The sequence below is a fragment of the Planococcus citri genome, chromosome 2 (genome assembly GCF_950023065.1).
Source record: "Planococcus citri chromosome 2, ihPlaCitr1.1, whole genome shotgun sequence".
NCBI lineage: Eukaryota > Metazoa > Arthropoda > Insecta > Hemiptera > Pseudococcidae > Planococcus > Planococcus citri.
The window spans coordinates 69,047,406-69,069,482 of NC_088678.1; the positions used below are offsets into that span (position 1 = coordinate 69,047,406).

The following is a 22,077-nucleotide window of genomic DNA, read 5'->3' on the forward strand; positions in this document are numbered from 1 at the left end:
ATCTCCACTTCTTTCTTCTTGCAAATCGTAGGTACGCGACTTGAACGACGATTCATAAAGGTACACATTACAGATGTATTTACAAAAGATGGGGAAGTTAGTACACTATACCTATGTGTGCGTGTACGTGTATATGTGAGATGAAGTGAGAGATGTTGAGAAAGAGAGAAGAGAGAAGAAAAAAAACAACCATCTCTCGAACGTGCGCATGAGCGCGGCACATACACATTTAGCAGGTGATTAACGAGGCGGGATTATTTTAATACTCCCAACCGTGAAAGGCAGGTTTTACAAGAGTTAACTTTTTTGATTGACAGTTGAACGTTGCCGGGTAATTGGAGGCCATTACAATTTTGCCAATGCAAACACGCACACACCGACATCACCTCGCGTCTCGGCGAGCTGCATTAAGCTTCCTCTCTTTTTTTATTTCCTTGCTCTCTTCTCTTTATATTTTTTTTCTACTTCTTTTTCTCTTCATCGAGTAATTGCTATTTAGAAACATTCTAGCCTATTTGCCCGCCTACTTTGTGTATGTATTCGTTGTGTATGGTTTAGTGCCCTTCTCCTACCTATTTTTTTTCTTTATTTTTCATGGTCTCGAGTGCACGACACGACGATGACGATGAAGGGATACGTAATGAAATTTTCATTACGATGTCGTTTATATAACGAGTATTGTATGTGTACGTGTGTTTAAAGCTAAGTGGTTTTTTTTACAAAATGGGTTCTGCGAGGAGATTTTCATGGAGTTTTCGTGTGTAGGGATTTTTTTAGAGTGGGGATGAGGGAGTGTTGAGTTTACGTGAGTCTAGATTGGATGATTCGTGTTGAGATTTTTTTGAGCTTTAACCCCTTGTTTTGATAGAATTTTGGAGTATTGCTTGAAAATTTTCCTAGTTGTGTTTAATGCCAATATATTGGTATTCAGAAGATTGTTGCGGTGATTCAAAATGTCCAACTACATATAGTCAAAACAGCTGTAAAAATGGTGAAGGATTTTTGTCTAAAATCATTTAAATTACGGATTTTTCATTTTGAAGAATCTAGGGAAAAGCAGTGAACCAATCCTCAAAATGTTACCTACTTGCATTTTTTCAAAAAATGTCCCACATGAGTTGATGTGATCTAGTATAAAATGAAGAACATTGGAACGCCCAAAAAAGAAAATTTGATGTTCGAATTTTGTTTTATCGCAACTCTACACAATGCTTTTTCGAGGATGAGGAGGAGGGGGGGGGGGTTAAAAATTGGTCGAATCAACCAAAAAGTTTGAGGGTATTGCCTTTTGAAGTTTAATCGATTCTCTGTGAACAAAATGTATGACTCCATTATTTGTACTTTGAATTATTTTAAGTCTGAAAAATGCTTCCTGAATTTTTTCATGAACATTCACAGCTTGCAATTGAAAGATTTTAAATTAGATATTTTGAAGTAGCCTTTCAACAATCGAAATTGAACTGTTTGAGAAGCTTCTGGTGACAAAATTTGGAAATCAGTTTCTGTTGTGCATTGGAAGCTAAAACATATTTTTTTCCGGGAATTTCATTCCCAATTGTTTTGTTTTGTTTTTTCATTTCTCGTGAGAACTATTGTGTGAGATTGGGTCCCAAAAATTTCAAACTTTGGATTTTTTCAACTAATCTTTCCAAATCTGCATACACAGTTCAAGCTGCCTGATTTTGATTTCACCTTTTATTCATTTGAAGTGTAGAGATGAAAATGAATGAAAGATTTTTACTCGAGAAATCCGTAAAATAACTACCTACTTTGGGAAGGGGGGTGGGAAGGCTACTGCTTGAATCAAGTTATTTGGAAATTTCAGGATGGGTTGACATTTTTTGGAACAATTTTATGAAGAAAAAAATTGAGGTCTTATCAAAAAATAATGTTGAAACCCTTCAAATTGAGCCACAATTTTGAAAATTTCAGCCAAAATGATTCATTTGCATGCTAAGCTTAATTTCTAAAAAAAAAAATTGAAATATGTAATAGAATTGGTGATAAGGGATCTCCAAAGTTCTGAAACCAAATGATAGATACCTCGATTGGCCTTGAATGTTTAACATTTCACGAAACTAATGAAAGTAATAATGTCTGAAAAAATGAAATAAAACGCTTGGAAAGTTTTTAAGATTTGAATTATGTTTATAGAAACCTGACATCAACTTATTTCATGTTTAATTTGATTATTTCTTAGAAAAATTATTTCAAATTTCGAAGAAAAAAAAATCACTGAAGTTGATCAGGTATTTTCATTCAACTTCAGAAACTATAGGTGAAAGGAATCAGTAGGTATCAATAGTCTAAAAATTGAAACAAAAGTTGTGGAATACCTACCTAATTGTTTGTTTGTTGTTTTTTTCTCATGGAATAGGTATATCTGAAAATGTGAATTCTCAACTTGGAATCTGAATTTTTCGAACTTGAAAAAAAAACTTATTTTTCCAATTTATTTCACTGTGGAATTTTTCTCTTATCGATGTAAACACTGAAAGAAGTTGGGTATCAATTGTTTGAAAATTTTTAACCAAAAGTAAATTTTCCAGATTGATAATCAATTTGGTGAAAAGGGAAGGGAAGGGAAGGGACGGGAAGTGAATTGTTCGGAAAATTGTGAATGATGTAGTCTTTAATCAAGTTTTTAATTTCATGACTTCAATTTGATTTTTTTGTACAAGATCCATGATCCTTTCGCATGCTATAAGTTTTCTTGGCACAATATCATCTGATAAATTTTTTTAATTGGGGGGGGGGGGGATTATCGAGGAATTATTTCTTTCGGATTTTTACTTATCGTACGTTTTTCAAGGTTCTAATTTTAGATAAACTTCTACTCATCATTGACTTGAAACTTCACTGCATTAAAAAAAATCAGTTTTATTCTGATTCTAAAAATCTGACTTTTGGATTTTTGATTCGACTTGAATTCATCGTAATTATTGAAGATGGAATTTATCAGGATTTTTGAGGCACTCTCCAATTTACAGATTATTTGGATTTTGGAATTATTGTTCAGTCTCATTTTGTTAAAATCAAGCCCTTGAATGATCTTGCTTCTGCTGAAGATATCATTACATGTGATATTGTTCTGAAATTATTATCTCCATTTTAGCTTCATTTTTTTGGTTATTCAATATTTTTGCCTGAATTTGGGATAGTTCACTTGGAATCTTGGATTCAACTTCTAAATATTTTTATCTTCGAACTGTTTCAATTTTGAGGTTCAAATATCAATCTTTCATCATGGTGTGATAAGAAGGGAGGGGAGGGAGAGTTGAAGGATTTTCAAAAGATTTCACTCTCGCTTTTTTCAGGCATCTTTTTTCCTTCTCATAGATTACTGTAAGTATAGGTACTTTAAAAATAAGGTTTTTGACTCGACTTTCAGTAATATCAAAGACAACCAAAAAACTGATTTTTCTCATGAAAATAACGTCGTTTTACTTCACTCGAATCCCATATTTTCCAAAGCTTCTGCCTAGTTTTCTTCCGGTCAATTTTCGTTTCTATTCCAGAATTTAAATTTCCGAAAAATTGTTGTTCCAATTTGAAAAATATCAGGTGTTGAAAAAAATGATTTTACTCGAGACAAAGAAGTTAAAAAAATTGGGGGGGGGGGTAAAAATTGTCTGAATATGTTTTCTTGGATGAGTCATTTTTCACCAGATCGTTTTCACGTCACTGAGTCTGCTCATTGCTCATCTCATTCTCATTTCTTTCCTCTTCAGATTTAATCTACAATTAGAGTCAATTCTTACGTATAAACATACCCCAAGGAAGCTGACTTAATTCTATGCCGAATGGAACTCCTGGGTTAATGAAATTCAAATCCAAAGGAGAGGAAACATGAGAAGTCTAAATCAGAGGTTTGCTGAGTACGAAAGTTAGCCCTCTTGATATACTTTAAAAGCTATAAAGATGATTATTTCGACCTCACAACTTATATTTTTTTCGTCCCATTCATCCTAAAATAAATTTCTACGGGTTAAAGAACACAAAAAAGTTTCTTTTCAACTCGCTATCCCATGCTTATTTGATAGCATTGATATACCTACTCTTTTATACGATAAACGAGCAAGAAAATCTTCCGTACAGATAGATACTAATACCATAGGTAGATATACTCGTACTTATAAAATAAATAGCTTTTTATCGAGTATAAAAAAAATAACCCAGGCTGTAAAAATATCAGAGTATAGTCCATAAGAAAGCTGGAGGAAAACTTGCTGCGAAATCTGCGGCATCATTGTTGTTACGATTTGATATACGTACATAGGCGTCTGTACGACTATATGGAAGAAGAGGAGTGATGGAGGGAATGTACGAGCAATACACCGACTACAGAGAAAAGAGAGATGACGAGGAAAGCAGCAGGGAATTACGTGTATGTGGGTGGACGCGGAAGGAGGGGGAGGAGGGGGGGATATATTATCGAGCTTATTTTTCAATTTAATAAGAGGATTAAATCGGCGTTAACTGAATCGGAATAAGGTACTTAACGTAGAAATAAATCATTTCTGAAGTATCTATATATACAATAATACTCGTTGTATTGGTAATTTCGCCATTTGCCGTTGTCGTTTTCTTTCCTGCAACCAGAGAGATATCTATACGTATGTACTTTCTCTATGTGCTCGTGAGAGACAGAGAAGATGAGGTAAAGTCGTCGTCGCCGTCCACGTTCGTTTATGGTGCACTCTGAGGTCGATGATGGCGAATAAGTCTGGAGATATGTGGATGAGCTGGAGGGTAGAAGAGGTATCGCACATACGATGGATAATGCTGTGCAGTTGTGTAATGCTAAATGAGTTTCTCGTAGACTATACGATGGCTTTGAAAGTTGCGCTGGACATGACTTAAGAGATTAACCCCATTGTATAATATACCAATATAGAGACGTACGGATAATTGCTATATGTCTGGGGCGATTGCGATTCGGCTTGGGTTGCTGGCTTACCATGGTATAGGTACTAGTATTCTGTGGCGAAAATCGTTTACGATGCTGCTTAAGAGTGTATGAGTGTGTATGCATCTCTTCTATATATGTATTAGAGCTGCACCATGGTATACAAAAGACTGGAATAAATTTTACATTGGAGCGTTAGACGAGAGGACGCGACAACGACAATGACAACCTTTTTTTTATTTTTTCCTTTTTCCTTTTTTTTTTTTGTTTATGTATCAGACCCAACTGCGTCATTCGACAATTTCGTGTAGGAGGAGCTCTGCAGCATATACTATACTCGTATGTAGAGAATAATATAAAAATTGCATCTTTTCAGAGTGTGTGTGTTTTTTTTTAAAAAAAGGAGAGAGACCTTTTAATCCTTTATTAATTTTTTACATAAGCGAAAATACATAATATAAGGTAGGTAGGTAGGTAGGTAGCTGTGTACACGTACAGTACGTGGGGTATTGTATAGTGTTATACGAGCACCGGTACCCGAAAGGGTTACAAATGGGCGGAGTGTTTTGCTTGGGTGCTTTTGTAATTGGGCAGGAAGCACTTGGTATGTTTCATTTTTTCCCAGTTTCGCGAACCCTTTACCTATGCGTATGGCTACAGAGAGGTATAATGTCATTCTTTCATTCATTGTATAAAAATGTTGAAATTTAATATCGTCTTTGAGATGGATGTGTGTGTGTGTGTTTCTGCAAGGCTGCTAAGAGAAAGATATACATAGAGAGATGATACGAGGTGATGGAGAGTTGGAGAAGTGTATACTGGATTCAGGTTCAGTTTGCGTGTTGCTGTTGTGAAATGATTAAGTGTCACAATATTTAGATACGTTTGGGTTGATGTTTGATACGTGTGTTTGATAATATGTGTTCTTCGTTGGATATCTCGCGTGGAAGAAGAATGTTTGATACAGAGGTAAGTTTTAGTGTGGAGTAGGGTGTACTTTATTTTGGCAAGTTGGAATTTTCCATCTCCCATCCCCTCAAAGTTGTTACCTCGGGTGTCCAAATAATTCCCTATTTTTTGTTATCCTGTATGCAAAAAAAGTGGTGCCAGTAGCCCCACCCTCTCCCCCCAATTAAAAAAATCGAAAAAATAAAAAAAATTAAATTTATTAAAAAATTTTGTTGCTGGGTTGAAATTTTAAAAAATAATCCCTTTTTCAAGAAAAAATTTGAAAAATCAGAAAACATGCAAATAAATCAAACCCAGGGAATTTTTTTAAAATATCTCATTTCCACATAGAATTGTTCTACTTGACTTACTTTTTGAGGAAAAACTTTGGTTTGGCCCCAAATTATGTTAGATTTCTTGTATGGAGCCCCCCCCCCCCAATGTGAGGAAAATTATTAAAGATGAAAAATTACTGTATGTAGAAACTTTTTGACAATTTTTCATTCATGGGCAGAATCTTTCTGAATAAGCACCACAATTTCAAGAAGCATCTTCCACCCATCTCTCCAATGATGTTGGTTCCCTTGTATAAAGTCGAAGCCCCTCAACGTCGAAAAAAATAATCCATAAAAATATGAAAAATTGATTTCTGTACAATTTTTTTGAAATGTTTCATTTTTAGCCAGAGTATTTTTAAAGAACCACATTTTCAAGAAAACTCCTCCCTTGGTCCTTCAAATGATGTTGGGCCCCTTGTAGAAAGCCCCCAAAGTTCGAAAATATCGAAGAAAAAATAAAAAATGAATGCCATGTGAGTATAATTTATTTGAAATTTTTTCATTTCTGAGCAGAATACTTCTAGATAGTTTTTTTTTTTTTCAAAAGAAACCTTCCCTCAGTTCCTCCCAACAATGTTGGCCATTTACATTCCTACATAGAGACTTCTGAAGTTGAAAAAAATCAAAAAGATTGAACAATTAGTATTTTTTTTTAAATTTCATTTCTTTTCGCATGATTGCGAGTTTTTCTAACTGCCTGCATTCTCTTCAAGAAATAACCTCTTCATTTGTTTGATGTTTCGTTTTTACTGTATTAGGTTTTTGGCAATTAACGCCGAAAATGATCAATAGATAACTGAAATCAATCACTTGGACCCCCCCCCCCCCAGCAGTGATCTTTGCTAGTTCAACTCATATACTTAGTAGTTTACTTACAATAAAATTTGAAAAATCAGGGTAACTTATAACTATGAAATTATCTGTTTTTCAAAAATCAAATCACTTTTAGATAGTCAATGAGGGTCTAAATTCCATTTTTCATCGTGATGATTGGGGGGGGGGGCAAATCGAAAAAGTAAATAGTGCTTTTCTGATGCAGATGGACCGAATCCAAGGATTAAAATGTTTTTTTGAAGTACTCGTAGGTAAAAATTTTCATTTTTTGAAGAAGGGGACTTTTGCTTTTTCAATCTGAAATTTCCAAAAAACTACCGAAAGGCTTTAGAATAGTCTAAAACCATCTTTGATTGACTCGGTGTGTCAAAAAATGAGCAATAATTCAATTTCAGATTTATTTGTCAAACTGCCCAAATACCTACGTATGGCCTACACTCCTACAGTGAATTTTTCCAAATTTTCAAATGGTTAATAATCGTTGACTTGAGTCTCCAGAACAAAATGAAACCACCTCTAATCGACTCCGCATGTTAAAGTTAGGGTATGATTTGAATTTTTGCTTTCCAACTTCATTTGGTATAAGTACCTATTGTATTAGATTTTATAGTCATTGAAAATTATCGAATAATTGCTGGAGGCTTTAGAACTACTCAGAACAGTTCGAAACCATCAGCAATCGATTTGAGGAGTCGAAAATAGGACACATATACCAAATTTCAGCTTTCTAGGTCAATAATTTGGTAAAATTTTGATTTTCACAAATCCTCCAAAAATCCAAAAATGTACTTATCTATTTTAGCATCTGAAATTTTGGCAAATGATGTACTAGTTTTGCATGTTTTTTTGATTAGTTCTAGAAAATCGAAAAAAAAATGATTTGGTACAAAAGATGAAATCTGAGAACTAATGGGAAAAGGAAGGGAAAGGGTCGGTCATTTGATGAAATTTTGTGGAAATTTCAAGTTTCAAAAACTTACTGGAGGCTCCGAAAATTTTCAAAAGGACGCTGGAGGCTCCTAAATTATTTAAACACACCAAGAGTTGACTTGATAGCGTGTTTAAGTTAGAATGCAGCGTAAATTTTGGATTTCCAACTTCATTTGACAAAATTTTATGGAAATTTGAAATTTTAAAAATTCGCTGAAGGCTCCAGAACAACTCAAAACGGATTGAAACCGTTTTCAATCGATTTGGCTGGTTGAAAATAGGATAATTACCACATTTCAGCTTATAGATCAATTTGGAAAAATTTTGATTTTTTTCTCATTTTTGGCCTAAATTCGATTTTCAAAAATTCACCAAAAATCGAAAAATGCACTCTAGCACTTGAAATTTTGGCTGGTGATGAATTTTTGGTTTTTGCATGTTCTTTCGATCTAGCTTTGTCTAGTTCAAAAAATTTCGTTCGAGTCCTATGTTTTGGAAGACTAAATCTGCGATTTCGGCTGATCTGTCAATCAAAATGGCCACCACTGTAAGTATTGGTAAGGCCGACTTTTTTTTTGGAAAGTTTGCTTTAAAATGTTCCTTATAGGATGTCCCCTTTAAGAAAAATGTAGTCGTAGAGGATCGGTGGGGGGGGGGTGCATTTATTCCTATTGTAATTTGCCAGACTAATAGAAGAAAGAAGGATGTCATAGGCAACCAGTTGAAATTTCCATTTCTCCAAGTCCAACTACACTTCCTTTTCTCGACCCTTCATCAGCAACGACTGCATTATTCGTGCACAATTCGCCTCAACCAACCAGACAAGACACCATTTGCATCATTAAAACGTACCCAACCGGTTCTTGGGAGAACAAGTAAGCCCATGTCGACGTCGTAATGTTGATCGTAGTTACCCAGACAAGGAATTAAAAATGGCGATTTTATTCTCATCAACTTACTCTTATAGATTACAAAAATCAAAAATGACCCAATGAGAAAAGAAAAAAGGCAGTCAAAGGCTCGCAAAAAAATATTATATATGGGCTAATTTTCGTAATGCTCGTGTAAAATGCACCTACTTCCATAATTTCAAAGGTTCATTGGAATGGATAGTACATTGAAAGGTAAACAGGCAGTGAGAGAGAGAAAGAGAGAAAATTGTACGAAATACGAAGCTATACCTACCTACCTGAAACCTATCCGAAGGTGTGTGGGACTAGAATAAGAGACGAAGCCAGGGGTGCTGGATTGTTTAAGCGTTGGGAAAAGTGAAACGTCTAATTTAGCCGGATTAAATTATTCTCGTTGACGTAGTATAATAAAGGAAATTAATAATTTACCTTAGGTACGGATCGTAGCGCGCGCCAGTTATTTCGGGTGAAATTGTGAAAATTTGTCTCTTTTAACGGATATAATAAGCGTGTAATTGAGTTTCGATTAAAAGTGATGGTGCTTCATGCACCCTCCTTTATATACTGCACAATATCGCCTTTACCGAGCACAGCAATTTTCTACGACCGTAATAACCGACGACGATGAGGCTCGGTATTGGTATTCTCTATACATTTATACAGATATACTATTTCAGTGGTTGGTAAAATTTCCTTCGCAATTTTTTTTTACCCAATTTTGTACTGGCGAAAGGGTTAGAAAAAAAAGAATTTAGATACCATTGGACGGGTATTTAGATAAGTGTTTGTTGTGTTGTGGGTGTTGTAGGTATATATTATACTATTTGTAACTATACGTAAAGCTTTAAAAAAGGGATTTGTGTATTTACTGTACTACATGTACGTAGTATATAGATACGATGAATCGCAAAATCATATGGGAATTGTCAACAATGTAATCCCCGGTACTATCTACACTACACTCGTACGCACTATACGCAGTGTAAGGCATTCGCGAGTAAATTAATTCTATACTGACCACTTTTAGGGTGTTAATCGAGCGTGTAACTATACAACACTTCTGTTAGACTTTTATTACCATCGTAGTGTAATGGACTATTTGTTTGGCCCCCAGAGAACAAATCAATTCCCTTATGAAATTTACTCCATATAAATCACCATTCTTGCATCGTCTGCGTGGCCTTTCTCTTTTGCTTTGCTCGGTGATGCGATCCCCTTATTGTAGAGAGCACACGCATTCGAGTGGTGGTAAATGGATGATGTTCGATCTGTTTGCTATTTAATAAGATGGGTTTTAATCGAAGATTATCTTTAAGTGTTTTCACCATATTAATTCGACAGTTGCGACTTGGTCGATGTGGAGAAAGAAGGTGAAGAGGGAATGATGTTTAAAATTTTGTTTGTAGCGGTTTTTTTGTGTAATCGGAGTAAATTAACCCTTGATTGTTCGGAAGAAATTCGATAGATAAATTTTGAAAATTTTCGAACGAGAAATCGGACTGAATTTTTTTTGGGGGGAGGGGGTGTTTATAATTACTAGATTATTACAAAATAGAGAGATTTGAAAAAAATGGAGTTCAAAACCAAATTTGAAGGATGCAGAATTGCAGATGGGAACCAAAAATCCAATCAACAAAAGTTAAAGCATCAACATTGAAAACGTTTTAGATTCTCGTTTCCTTAATTTTTTTACATACACTAAGTAGGTAAGGAAAAATCGAATGCTCAGAAACAGCATTTCATTTCTTTTTTTGACAACTTCGACAGCTCACAACTCACAAGAGAAATTTTCACATCATGATTAAAGTGGAATGAAACTGCGTATAAAAAAATTTAATTATGGAATTTTTGGAATTTTGATCTATTGTGAGAATTTATATGAGGCATCAAAATTTCTCAAGAAACAGAAGTTTTCAATTTGAAACACTTTACTGGGGAGTGGAGTTGCTTCATGAAATTTTTGGTCGCTTAAAGGCAAATGCGAAAAACCTGAAAACGAATTTTCACTTGGCCTTTTATTAAAGCTAAAAAGCTGTTTTTTTTTAATTTTTCAATACCTAATTGAAAGCTCTTATCGAATATTTACGAGCAAAAGACAAATTTTGATTTTGCAATGCCTCAAAATTAATTCAAAATATTTTGGAAAATGTTTTTTAACCGATCTTAAATCCCAAATTTGAACCGTATGGGTCTCTGGAGGGGGGGGGTATTTTTCAGAAACCAAATTTGAAATGGTTTTCAACTTTCTCATTCCTTCGCCCAAAATTTAGGGAAAAAATGAAATTTTGTCACTATTGGGTTTGGAGGGAAGAACTTGATAAAACCAAAAAAAAAAACCATCTCATGTCTAAATACAAGGATTTTAATGGAATTTAATTCTGAAAATTTGGTAATTTCTCGATTTCAACATTGAAATGCTCATTTTTCTTTCAAATTCAAATCAAAATGTAAATTTTTTCATAAAATCTCAAGCTTCTAAAATTAAAAATTTTTTTTTGTGTGAAATAGATAAGCTCTGTGACATCTTAGCCTATTTCATTCCAATTTGGCTGAGAACTATCGAAGTTGTCAAAAAAAAAAGGGAATAAAAAGTGGTGTTTAAATTTGTTTCTTCGGGTGATTTACTCATCCTAAAAAATTGAGGAGGATATTGGAAAATTTTCAGGGGATGAAATCTTTGGCCTTTTGTTTCGATCTGCAACTTCATAATCGTTTGGAAGATATTGAGTTGAATGTTTAAAGTGAGTGTGAGACATGATTTGAATTCTTATTTTTTTCAAACACGAAAATTGAAAACATAATTTTCAGTTCAATTTCTCGGATTGAGTTTTATTAATTTCAAAGGAGGAAGAAAAATGTTTCGAAGATTTTATCAAGGTTCAGTATTAAAAAATTGAACTTCTTTTTTTCAAAAATTGATCATCTTTCTACAAATTGAATTTGTATGTTTATTGAATAATTTTTGAAAATTATCATCGATGAAAATATTGTTTTCCTGCTCAACAAGTTGAAGTTTATAAAGTTCACATCCATGTTTTGCTCAAAAGTTTTTCAAGAGTTTTTTTGCCTATTGAACCAAAAACCGTTTTTTTTCTTCAAATTTTCAGATTCAATTTTCATAAAATAATTTTACAATAGCTTATGACAGATTTTTGGAAAATTCCAGTTAAAATTCATAAAATTTAACAATTGTTGTTGTTGTTGTTGTTTGCAGAGTTCACTCTTTTTTGCCCAATCTTCTACAATTTCTAAAACTTCTAGAGAATTTTTGAAAAACCATGCAAAAAATGAACATTTTTGTTTTTCAAAAAATAATTGTTAAATTTGTCTGGTCGTTTAAAAAAAATTTTCACATTTACAATTTTTAGCAATTATTGTGAGAATTATTACAGAGTGTCAAACGATCATGAAAGTCATGAAAGTCATGAAAAAGTCATGAATTTTGGTAGGTGGTCATGAAAAAGTCACGAAAAGCCATGAATTTGGCTCGAAACACGCTTGAAAATTTTTTAAAAAGCCTATAAAATGAAAAAAAATCAAAAATTTGTTCAAAAAATCAGAAAAATGAAAAAATTGATATACCTAATTTTTGATCCTGTGAAAAATGTTAACCTTGTTCGATAAGTAAATAGTCGATTATACCTACCTATTTATTGGGTAAAAATGTGAAAAATGGGTCATGAAAAAGTCACGATTTTTGTCTGGGAGTTTTGTTAATGGACACCCTGTATTATAGCAAAGTTCGTAAATATTTTCACTTTTTTTAAAAATTGGTTTTTGAGTTTTTTACTTGACTAACAAGTTTGAAAAATTGGACTTGTTTCTCCAAAAATGTTTGTTTTGTTCTACTTTGGAGGTCTCTATGTAAATGGCCAACATTTTTGGGGAGACTGGAGGAAAGTTTTTCTTGAAAAAAGAATTATCCAGACATATTCTACTCAGATATGAGCTTTCCAACTTTATTGGGTTAATTTTGGGGAAATTTTAATCTTTAAAAATCTGCTGGATGTGCTAGAACTTCTCTAAAAGGGTTGAAATCGTTTTTGATCGATTTGCAGGAGTTCAAAAAAAAGGATACAAACCAAATTCCAGATTTTTAGATTAATTTGGTGAAATTTTGATTTTTTTCTCTATTTTTGCCTGCACTGAAAGAAATGATTTTCAAAACGCTTTATTCAGTCCCGAAATTGATGTAATGGTTACTGCACAGTACAGTAATTTTCAAATTACCTCATTTTGATGTAATGATTACATAGTTTAAATCACAGAATGCATCAAACAATGGAATGAGTACATCGCCAGGGTGGATTTATTGCATCACAAGTTTCTCTGTATGAGAATGTAGTGAGTACTGTTAGCGCAGTACTCAGTGCATCGTTTTTGTAAATCAGTGCATCAATAACTGGTAAGCATTCTCAAACAGTGACAAACCTATAAATACTTCAATGGCCGGAATCAAATATTCTACTCGCGGCCATGTCGTTAAGTGCAGGTAGTTAGGAACGAAAGGTCCCAGGTTCGAATCCCCGTTAGGTCGGAAAATTTTCGTAGAAAAATAAGGTCTTGAAAAATTCGTTACAGTGAGGATTATATAGATGTGCGGAGAAACTTGAAATTGATAGTACCTAACCCCCCCCCCCCACTTTTTAAATATTGTTGAATAAAAGCGATGTAATGGTTACCGCTTTTCTGTGTAATAGTTACTTCTCTAAATATGTACTGATTAATGCGTTTCATTCCTATACCAAAATTACCGCGTTTTAATGCACTGAGTGCATCGTTTTGATGTAACTATTACTGTTTATTTCTTTCAGTGTGATGATTTGATTTTTAAAAATTCATCAAAGAATAAAAAATGCACTTTGGCGTCGAAGATTTTGGCTGCTGGATTATTTTTACACGTTTTTTCGATTCAGCTGTATCCAGTTCAGAAAATTTCTTGCCACTTGGAATATTTACTTCGCTTGAGCTCGATTCTTATCATCAGAAATTTCAACGTTTTTGAAATTTGAAATAATGAATGCCATTGAAGTAGACATCATTAGAAGATCGCAATATGTTTTGTTTTTTTCAACGCCAGCTATAATAAACAAAAACAAACAAATTTGAAACTTCGAGAAACGTTATCAAAAACGTTACAGCTGTGTAATCAAAAATTGTAGAAGTACGTGAACATTACAGGAATTTAAATTACCGTTGAAAAAAAAACACAACAAGCGATAAATTGTCGCGACTCCTTGAAATTGATCGAATAAATTCGTTACGATTATAAAAATAGAATTTTTATACCATACTCGATTATATGCAAATTTAAGGACACGATCTAAACTTTCAATAAAAATCACACCGCTTTCGACGTCGAGATTCGATAAAGAAAAAAAAAACCAGAGTCGAAAAAAATCGCAGTCCAAAATAGTATAGGTAATAATTTTCGATCGAACGAAATTTTATAAGCCTCTCTCTTTGCCATCATGTTCGAAGAAAGATACCAAAAGAACGAATACAAAAATTTCTCAGTGTGAAAGAAGAAAAAAAGGTCGAAAAAAGGCTCTAACGAGATGGAAAAAGCACACCAGGCCGCGTATTCGATTCGAATCGTCGGTATGCCGGAGTTATAATTAAAAACGTACCTGAGTGAATTTAATTTTAGCTGAGGCGGTTGAGTCGGCCATTTTGGATCGGCAGCGAGCTATTTAAAGTATTTTCTGATTGCCTTTTATTCTATTAGGTGGTATTTGGATATGGCTGAGGGGTAAACTATGCCTTCATCGCCAGTTTCCCCTGCGTGATGGTCGGTGCACAGAGTGCCGGAGAGTGGAGACTGGTGAGATGAAAACGTTGTTCGTTTATAGAAAACCAATTCGTTATATTAGCAATCATCTCCGTTATATGAAAAAAGGGATGGTATTGGGAACCCTTCTATAATATTGTAGAAAAATAATTTGGAAGATTGCCGCGCCGCAAGTTTATTACGAGCAAGTGTTGACTTCAACATTTTTCCTTCTTCTTCTTCTTCTTTTTTTTCCTGTACATCGAAACGTATTTTTCAACGCTGTCTTTTCAAGGGTAATGGGGAAAAATACAAATACGAGAGAGTTTTCGAACGCGTAATTTAACAATTAGTATGTTATGGAAAAGCAATTATTAGGCGTATAAATTAACATACGTGTGTGTGTTTTTTTTTCGTTATGGTTACAGATCTCGCCCACCTGAATCAAGAATCTAATAAAGATTATAATTCGGATCATTTAGCTTCATTCAGTTCTGGTAAAAAGAAGAAAAAAAGACGTCACAGGTGAGTTTGTTTAGTTATTGGTATACGCATGCTTTTGAAAATGGCGACCGAACGTGTAATTTTAAGGCTTAATTATCAATAAAGCGACGACATGCACGATACGAGTAGATAGAGAGGTAGACGCACAGAACTCGAACCCAAACTTGAGCTACGTGGTTAAGCCATTAGACTAAATTAACAGTTGGCGTTAAACAATGCGAAATAATTTTTTCAATTAGTGTTGAAAGCTGATGAACTAAACGAGTCGTTGCGCTGGTGGTGTGTGTTTTTCTCAAATAAATTCGCCAACGTGTGTGCGAGATAATATGGCAGGTATAAGCTTTTTATGTGCTGTTTGGTTTAGACGTAAATGAGTTTTTTTGTATGGAAATTATAATTAAGGTAGAATGAAGCCGACGCGGCGTGAGTTATTACCAGAGACATGTTTTGGGAATAGATTAAGTGATATAATTACGCGATTACGTGATGAGAAATGTTATATAGTCTATGTAAATTTAGATTATAGAGAATTGATCTAGTTTACAAGTAGTCGGATTAATCGAGAGTTTACCATACCTTATCTAATGAATTAATGATCGAGCTCCTAAGTGAATTAGTTCTCTTGTGTGTGTATTAGGTCCCTATTCCCTAATACCGATTTAATTTACTGGGTAAGTGTCTGTTGTTATTGGTACGTGTTTTGAAATTTTTTTGAAAATTTTTCGAACCGCAACGATGGAAATGCGAGAGAAATGTTGTGAAAGTAATTGAATCGAATTTTTTCCTGCTGTGTTCATCGTCACCGTAACCTCTGGTTCTGTTTCTCTTTTTTGTGAGAAAATGATACATGGTGTGGTTATGTGATTATGGTTCTGCTGGCGTGAAGGACAAATAACCATTTATCTATAGTTGTGCCTGTTTTCGTTCAGTTTAGGTGAGGTCGATTGTGGTGAAATTCGCCTATACATTTGAAAGGGAAATTTCAATGTAAAATACAGGAGAATTTTTTCAACAAAATGTGTCGGCGAGAAAATCGTGACTTTCTGAGTAGCCTGAAAAATACCGAGGAGTCAAAAAATTTTCTCAGAAGTCACCATATAAGTAATGCCTAAGCCTCAGACAAGAATTTTCATTTTCGAAAATTAAAAAATATTCACTTTGAGGTGTATGTACTTTATTTTGCAAAGTTAGAATTTGCCACCCCCCACACCACCAACATATTTTTTATTTTTCGCCTACGTGCAAAAAAGCGGTGTTGGTAGTCCCCTGGTTGAAAAAATTTTTTTAAAAATCAATTGGTCAAAATTCTTTGTTTTTGTGTCAGAATTTTTAAGAAACCCCTTTCTGCGGTCCTTCAAACCATAGTAGCCCTTGAGAAAGAACCCCCCCCCCCCCAGTTGAAAAAGTCAGAAAAAATGAGCAAAAATCAACAGGGAAATTTTTTGGCAATATCTCATTAAGTACCACATTAGAATTGTCCTATATGACCCCTTTCTCATGAAAAAAGATTCCTTGGACCCCCCCCCCCAATGATGTTGGCACTCTTGTATGGAGCCCTTCCCCTCCCCCCTCTTCCAATTTGGGGAATATAAAAAAATGAAAAATGAATGTGTCTGTGAGAATTTTTTGAAAATTTTTCATTTATGGGCAGAATCTTCTGAATAAGCAGATTTTCTAGAAAAACGTTTTCCCGGTCTCCCAAATGATGTTGGTTTCCTAATATTAAGATCCTCAGAATTGAAAAACAAAATCAACAAAAAAAATGAAAAATTGAGATCTGTACACATTTTTTGAAAATGTTTCGTTTCTAGGCAGAGTAGGTACTTTTAAATATAATCACATTATCAAGAAAAACCTTCCCTTGGTCCTCCAAATGATGTTGGTCTCCTTGTTTATAAACCTCCAAAGTTGAAAATTATAGAAAAAGATGAAAAATTGATGTCTGTATGGTACAAATTAGGTAGACTGTAAAATGGTCATAAAAATGACTGAAAATATCCTCAAAGTTGATGAAATTTTTAGAAATTTTAGTGATGAACTTGGCAACAATTGCTTAAAACAACAATATTGAAGTCAATAACGTATCTCGAAATATACGAGTGAAAATTCAAAAAAATATAAAGCACCTAATGGTCGTCTTATGAAGAGAAACCAGAATCCAGAAAGTGATTCGTGAATGTGATTCAGGTTTCATAAATTGTTATGGATCATCAACATATTACTATAAAAATATTCGAATTGGTGATTATAAATCACGTGTAGAAAAATTATTCGAAATTCGAATCAAATCACTGCATTTTTTACCCGAATTGTGGTTTGAATTCCCAACCGTGTTCAAAAGTCATCAAAAGTGATCCAACATTAGGATGAAAAAAAAAAAACAAAAAAAAAAATATATAGAAAATTTGGCTTTTTCTTGAATGATTTTATCAGAATGTTTTTTCACTTACAGAAAAGGTAATGATGTTTTTTTTTTTTGGAAGGGAGACGATTTGTAAATTAGTAAGGAAAATGACTGAAGAAAAGTCGAGAAATTTAATCTTGCTTGAGTGATCAAAGGCAAAGAAATTGGGTCATCATAATTAAATTGGTGCATCTGAAACGAAAAATTTATGAAGTGGTCTTGCTTTTTGGTTTTTTAGAGTAAATATTCAATACCTTTTCTTCAAATTTTTAAGTAATTCAATTCAATTTTGTCATCAACAATCTTACTTTTGCAAAAATTAATTTTTTCCAACACCGCGATTTTTTATGGTTGATTTTAATTGTTGATTTTCGGGCATATTCAAACTTAAGAAATCTTGAAAAGTCGAGAATTTTTGCTTCTTTCCTCCTCTGCCTCAAAAATAATGAAATTTTGTAATTGGAATCAACTGAAAAGTTCAATAGAGTGTATCACGATGGAAAAATGTTGAAGGATTTCAAATGTATAATAAAAACCTTTATTTTGAGTTGAAAGTTTTTCAGGAAAAATTTTAGATCCGGTTGTGCTTTGAGAGGGGACGTGTGAGTCCGCAAGGAAGAGAAATTCTCGAAAAAATTGTGGTTTTTTCGTTTTAACCTCCCCTTTCCTCCCCTCACTTATGTATTTTGAGGGAGATGGTCTTGTTACTTATTTGAGATTTTGAATCCACCTAGGTCATTTCCGTCAAAATTTAAGACCACTTTTACGGTCCTACTGAGCGGTTGAAAAATTGCAAATTGCTTATTTTCGGGTAAATTCGTGTTTTAAAAATTGAATATTTTGCGTTAATTGAACAGGGTATGTAATAGATAGGTAGTGAAATTAGTGAAAAAGTAGTGAATTTAGTTAAAAAGGTAGTAAAAAAATGAAAAACTTCAAAAGTGCAACAAAAACCTTCAAATGATTGAAAAAAAAGCTTATTTTCGATGAAAATTGGCAACAGTGTAATAGTACAATTTTTCTTCCAATTATTTTTCTAGTGAAAAAATTGACTTTGTTAATTTTTTTTGTGTGTGTTTGTGAAGGGGGTCGAGTGGAGAGCTTTCTGAAACTTTGGTTGAAAAAAAGGAGTGAAAAAAGTAGTGAAGAAGTAGTGATTTTTTTCAAAAAAAATTTCGTTAGATAACATGTTGAGCCAAAGCTTTAAAATATAATTATTTTAAAGCTGATAATATTATTATAATTTCTGAACAAAGGGAAATATTTTGAAGCGCAGTGGTGCCAATTTTTTGGTTGTTATTGCTAATTTCAAAAAAAAAAATCAAGAAACATATGTAGTTTAAAAACGTGGACGAAAATAACAAAAAATTGGCACCACCTGGGACAAATCAAAGGAGGGCCAGGGGCCAAGCTACGCCCTTCCTCCGCACCCTGAGAAAGTTGGAAAATTTTAGAGAATAAATGAAAAGTTGGGGAAAGTTGGAAAATAAAGAAACGGATTTTTTTCAACTCAGATCGTCAGTTTCCTTAAATTTTCCAACTTTAGGGTGTTGAATAATTGGAATTCCTGGTCAGGTAAGAAACGATTTCCATTTATTTCTCGAATCAGAAATTTTCAAAAATTTTCTCTCTTGTTTCACTCTAGCAAACTTGTTTTGTTTTATTTTGTCTTTTTTAAACAGCTATTTAAAAAACTTTGAGTGATGAAAATGGGCTCACCTACTTCAAAAATTATGTCATTTTACTTCTTTATTAATTTACAAATTTTCAAAAGCTTTTGCCCTCGCTTTGCTCGAGCTCCGGCCAATTTGCAATCTTTATCTAAAAGTGAAATTTCTGAAGAGTTTTTATTCCAATTCTTCCAATCTATAAAAACTACTACATACATAGATCCAGAAAAAAAACAATTTCATACACCAGAATGATGTTTTTTTTCAACCCTTTTATAGGTAAGACCATTTCCAAAACTTTTGCTCTCGCTTTGCTCGGGCTAATTTGCTTTACTTTTCGTAGAAAGTTTTTAAATTCAAATCAGAAAAGTATTAAATCCAAAAGAATAAATTCCAGGCAAGGAAAATTATCTTTTCTTTTACCTTTTGGTTACAACGTTTCAATAAGGGAATTTCCAGATGATTCAGTTGGAAATTTTGTGATTTCTGTCTACCCCCCCCCCTCGCCCACCCCCAAATAGCACTTTGTCGCCACGTTCCTGGTCACTGCTGCGTTTTAGAATACTTTCCCATTGTCAATAATGATATCATTCAATGTTTTGGTTTGATTAATATGGATGTGGAGTTGTGGAATATTTGAAAAGAAACTAATTTTCAAAACAAGAATTTGCCAAAATATAAGCAATTTGTAAATTTTTACTCGCTCAGTAACCCAACTTGAAATAAAGTCTCCGTCGAATTTGGTTGAATTTCTTCAACATTTTTTTTTTTTTTTTTTTTTTTTTGCACGATCCACCCTAAACAGGTTTAATTATTGATCAGGTTGTAGTAGCCTAATTCAAATGAATTCTCTCAGTGATGTGTAAAAAAAATCCCGCGAGCGAAGCGAGAGAATTATCGTCATTTTTCTTTTGTAGCTTGAATAATTTTAGATTGAAAGTTGAAATTTTTAGTATAAATCATGTTGGAAAAAAAGTACGAGTATTTGGACTGTAATTCTGAAGACGAAAACTAAAGATTTTTTCCAAGTGAATAATGATTATGAGGCACTAACGAAGGCTGTTTTTTTCATGTATTACAGGACTATATTCACAAGTTACCAATTAGAAGAATTAGAAAAGGCATTTAAAGAAGCTCATTATCCGGATGTATATGCTAGAGAAATGTTATCGTTGAAGACAGATTTACCAGAAGATAGAATTCAGGTAAATTATTGTTACCTAATCTTACTTTAATTTCCATTCATTTGACTTGGATGGAGAGAATTTACTATGGGATTGATGACCTGAAGAGAGGGGCGTCCTTTTGTCAAAAATTGGCACATTCTTTGCTCAATTTCGCATTATTTGATGGATTTGAAAAATTTTAGCTTACCTGTTGTATGAGTACCTTGTCAATTTTCTATAGTTTATAACTTTATACCTATGTAAAATAATGGTCTTTGATGGACAATGGCAGTTAAATGATAATATGGTCAATGGTGTACCTATTGATTATATGCTGGCAAGTACCTATATATTGTCAGAATGAGAACTCATCGAGCTTATACTACATACAATATACATTTTAATACACGTTTATCCTTGGAACCCTCCTCCCCCCTCACTTTCCCTCTTCACTCATCATAAAACTGCTGCTATACCTCCATATAAGAATAGGAAAGGTGTCGGACGACGATGTTCGCTATAGCGAGACTAATTTAAAAGGTGTAAAAATAACTCGAATGTACGTTCTGTACCTACACTCGTATTTGTGTAATAGTACAATGAGCATCGAGTATAATAATAATAATAATAATATAAGCTCGTGTATAGCGAGGTGAATTTAAAGAGTGGGCGTTAACGTTTCATTATTTTATCTGATTAGACGAGGCGAGAAGCGCTTAATGTGTAGTTGACCGGCTCGCTAAGGCGCCCAATTAAATTGACGAAAATAGGTACCCGGTATACCCGGCCGAAGACCCGGACCACCTTTTTTTTCCTCTTTTACACGTTTACCGGATAAACTTGTGACGGTGCCCCTTTCTCTTTCTTCTCGCCTCTCACAGTCCTCACAGTCAGTATCGTATACACAGCAGTGTGAGCTCTGCAGCCAGCTTGTTACTTTGTTATACACAGAGGCTTGTTAGCACAATAACGACGAGCTATAGTATAGCTGCGAGTGACCCCTTGTACTTTGTATTGATTCGTTTACTTCCGTCTGACCCCGCTCTTTGACACTAGTTCAATTTGCTATATACAGAGATAGAAATTAAGCTTCTTGTAACCTTTTGTTCGCGAGTACATTGGATAGATTTAGATATTGAAGAACATTTGGTCGAGGTTTTTTTTTCGTTCTCGAGTGATCTGGTTGTTGTTGTAGGTGGATGGGAAAAATTCCCTGGGGGATTGAATGAGAGGCGTTGAGGGAGATGGGGAGATGTGTGATGAGATGTTGCTTGGGATGATGAACAATTTGGCTACAGAGCTTTTTAGTTTCGAATTTCGAATCAAATAATTTTATTTTTATATTTTTGATCGTTTGAACAAAACTAAGTACCTCAAAAAAAGCTGAGAAAAAGGCACAAAAAATGTTTCAGCATTTTTGACATCAGAATACTGATTTTTCACGCATATTAATCTATAATATTAAAACTTTCTCCGAAAATTCGAAGAAACATTTTTTATTATCGAAATTTTGCATCAAACGTCATGGCGGAGAGGAGGAGGCAAAATGAAAAAAACAATCAGAAAAGGGACCAACTGCAGCCATACCAGCATGAAATCATTCGAAAACTTGCTTAAATACGTGAAAAAAGGCGGCTGGCCCCATCATCACCCCCTGTTCCACTTTCGACCATTCTAATTCGAGTCCACAATG

At 33.9% G+C, this 22,077-nt stretch overlaps 1 protein-coding gene across 3 annotated transcripts in view; it reads left to right on the plus strand.

The window, feature by feature from the left end:
* The window catches only part of LOC135837381 (diencephalon/mesencephalon homeobox protein 1-A-like), a 158,224-nt gene that overhangs the window by 83,850 nt on the left and 52,297 nt on the right, over positions 1 to 22,077 (plus strand). For all 3 annotated transcript variants that reach the window (XM_065352633.1, XM_065352634.1, XM_065352635.1), the window contains 2 exons: positions 15,069 to 15,165; positions 20,300 to 20,423. In XM_065352633.1, the coding sequence (XP_065208705.1) occupies positions 15,069 to 15,165; positions 20,300 to 20,423 (221 nt within the window). The remainder of the gene's footprint in view (positions 1 to 15,068; positions 15,166 to 20,299; positions 20,424 to 22,077) is intronic.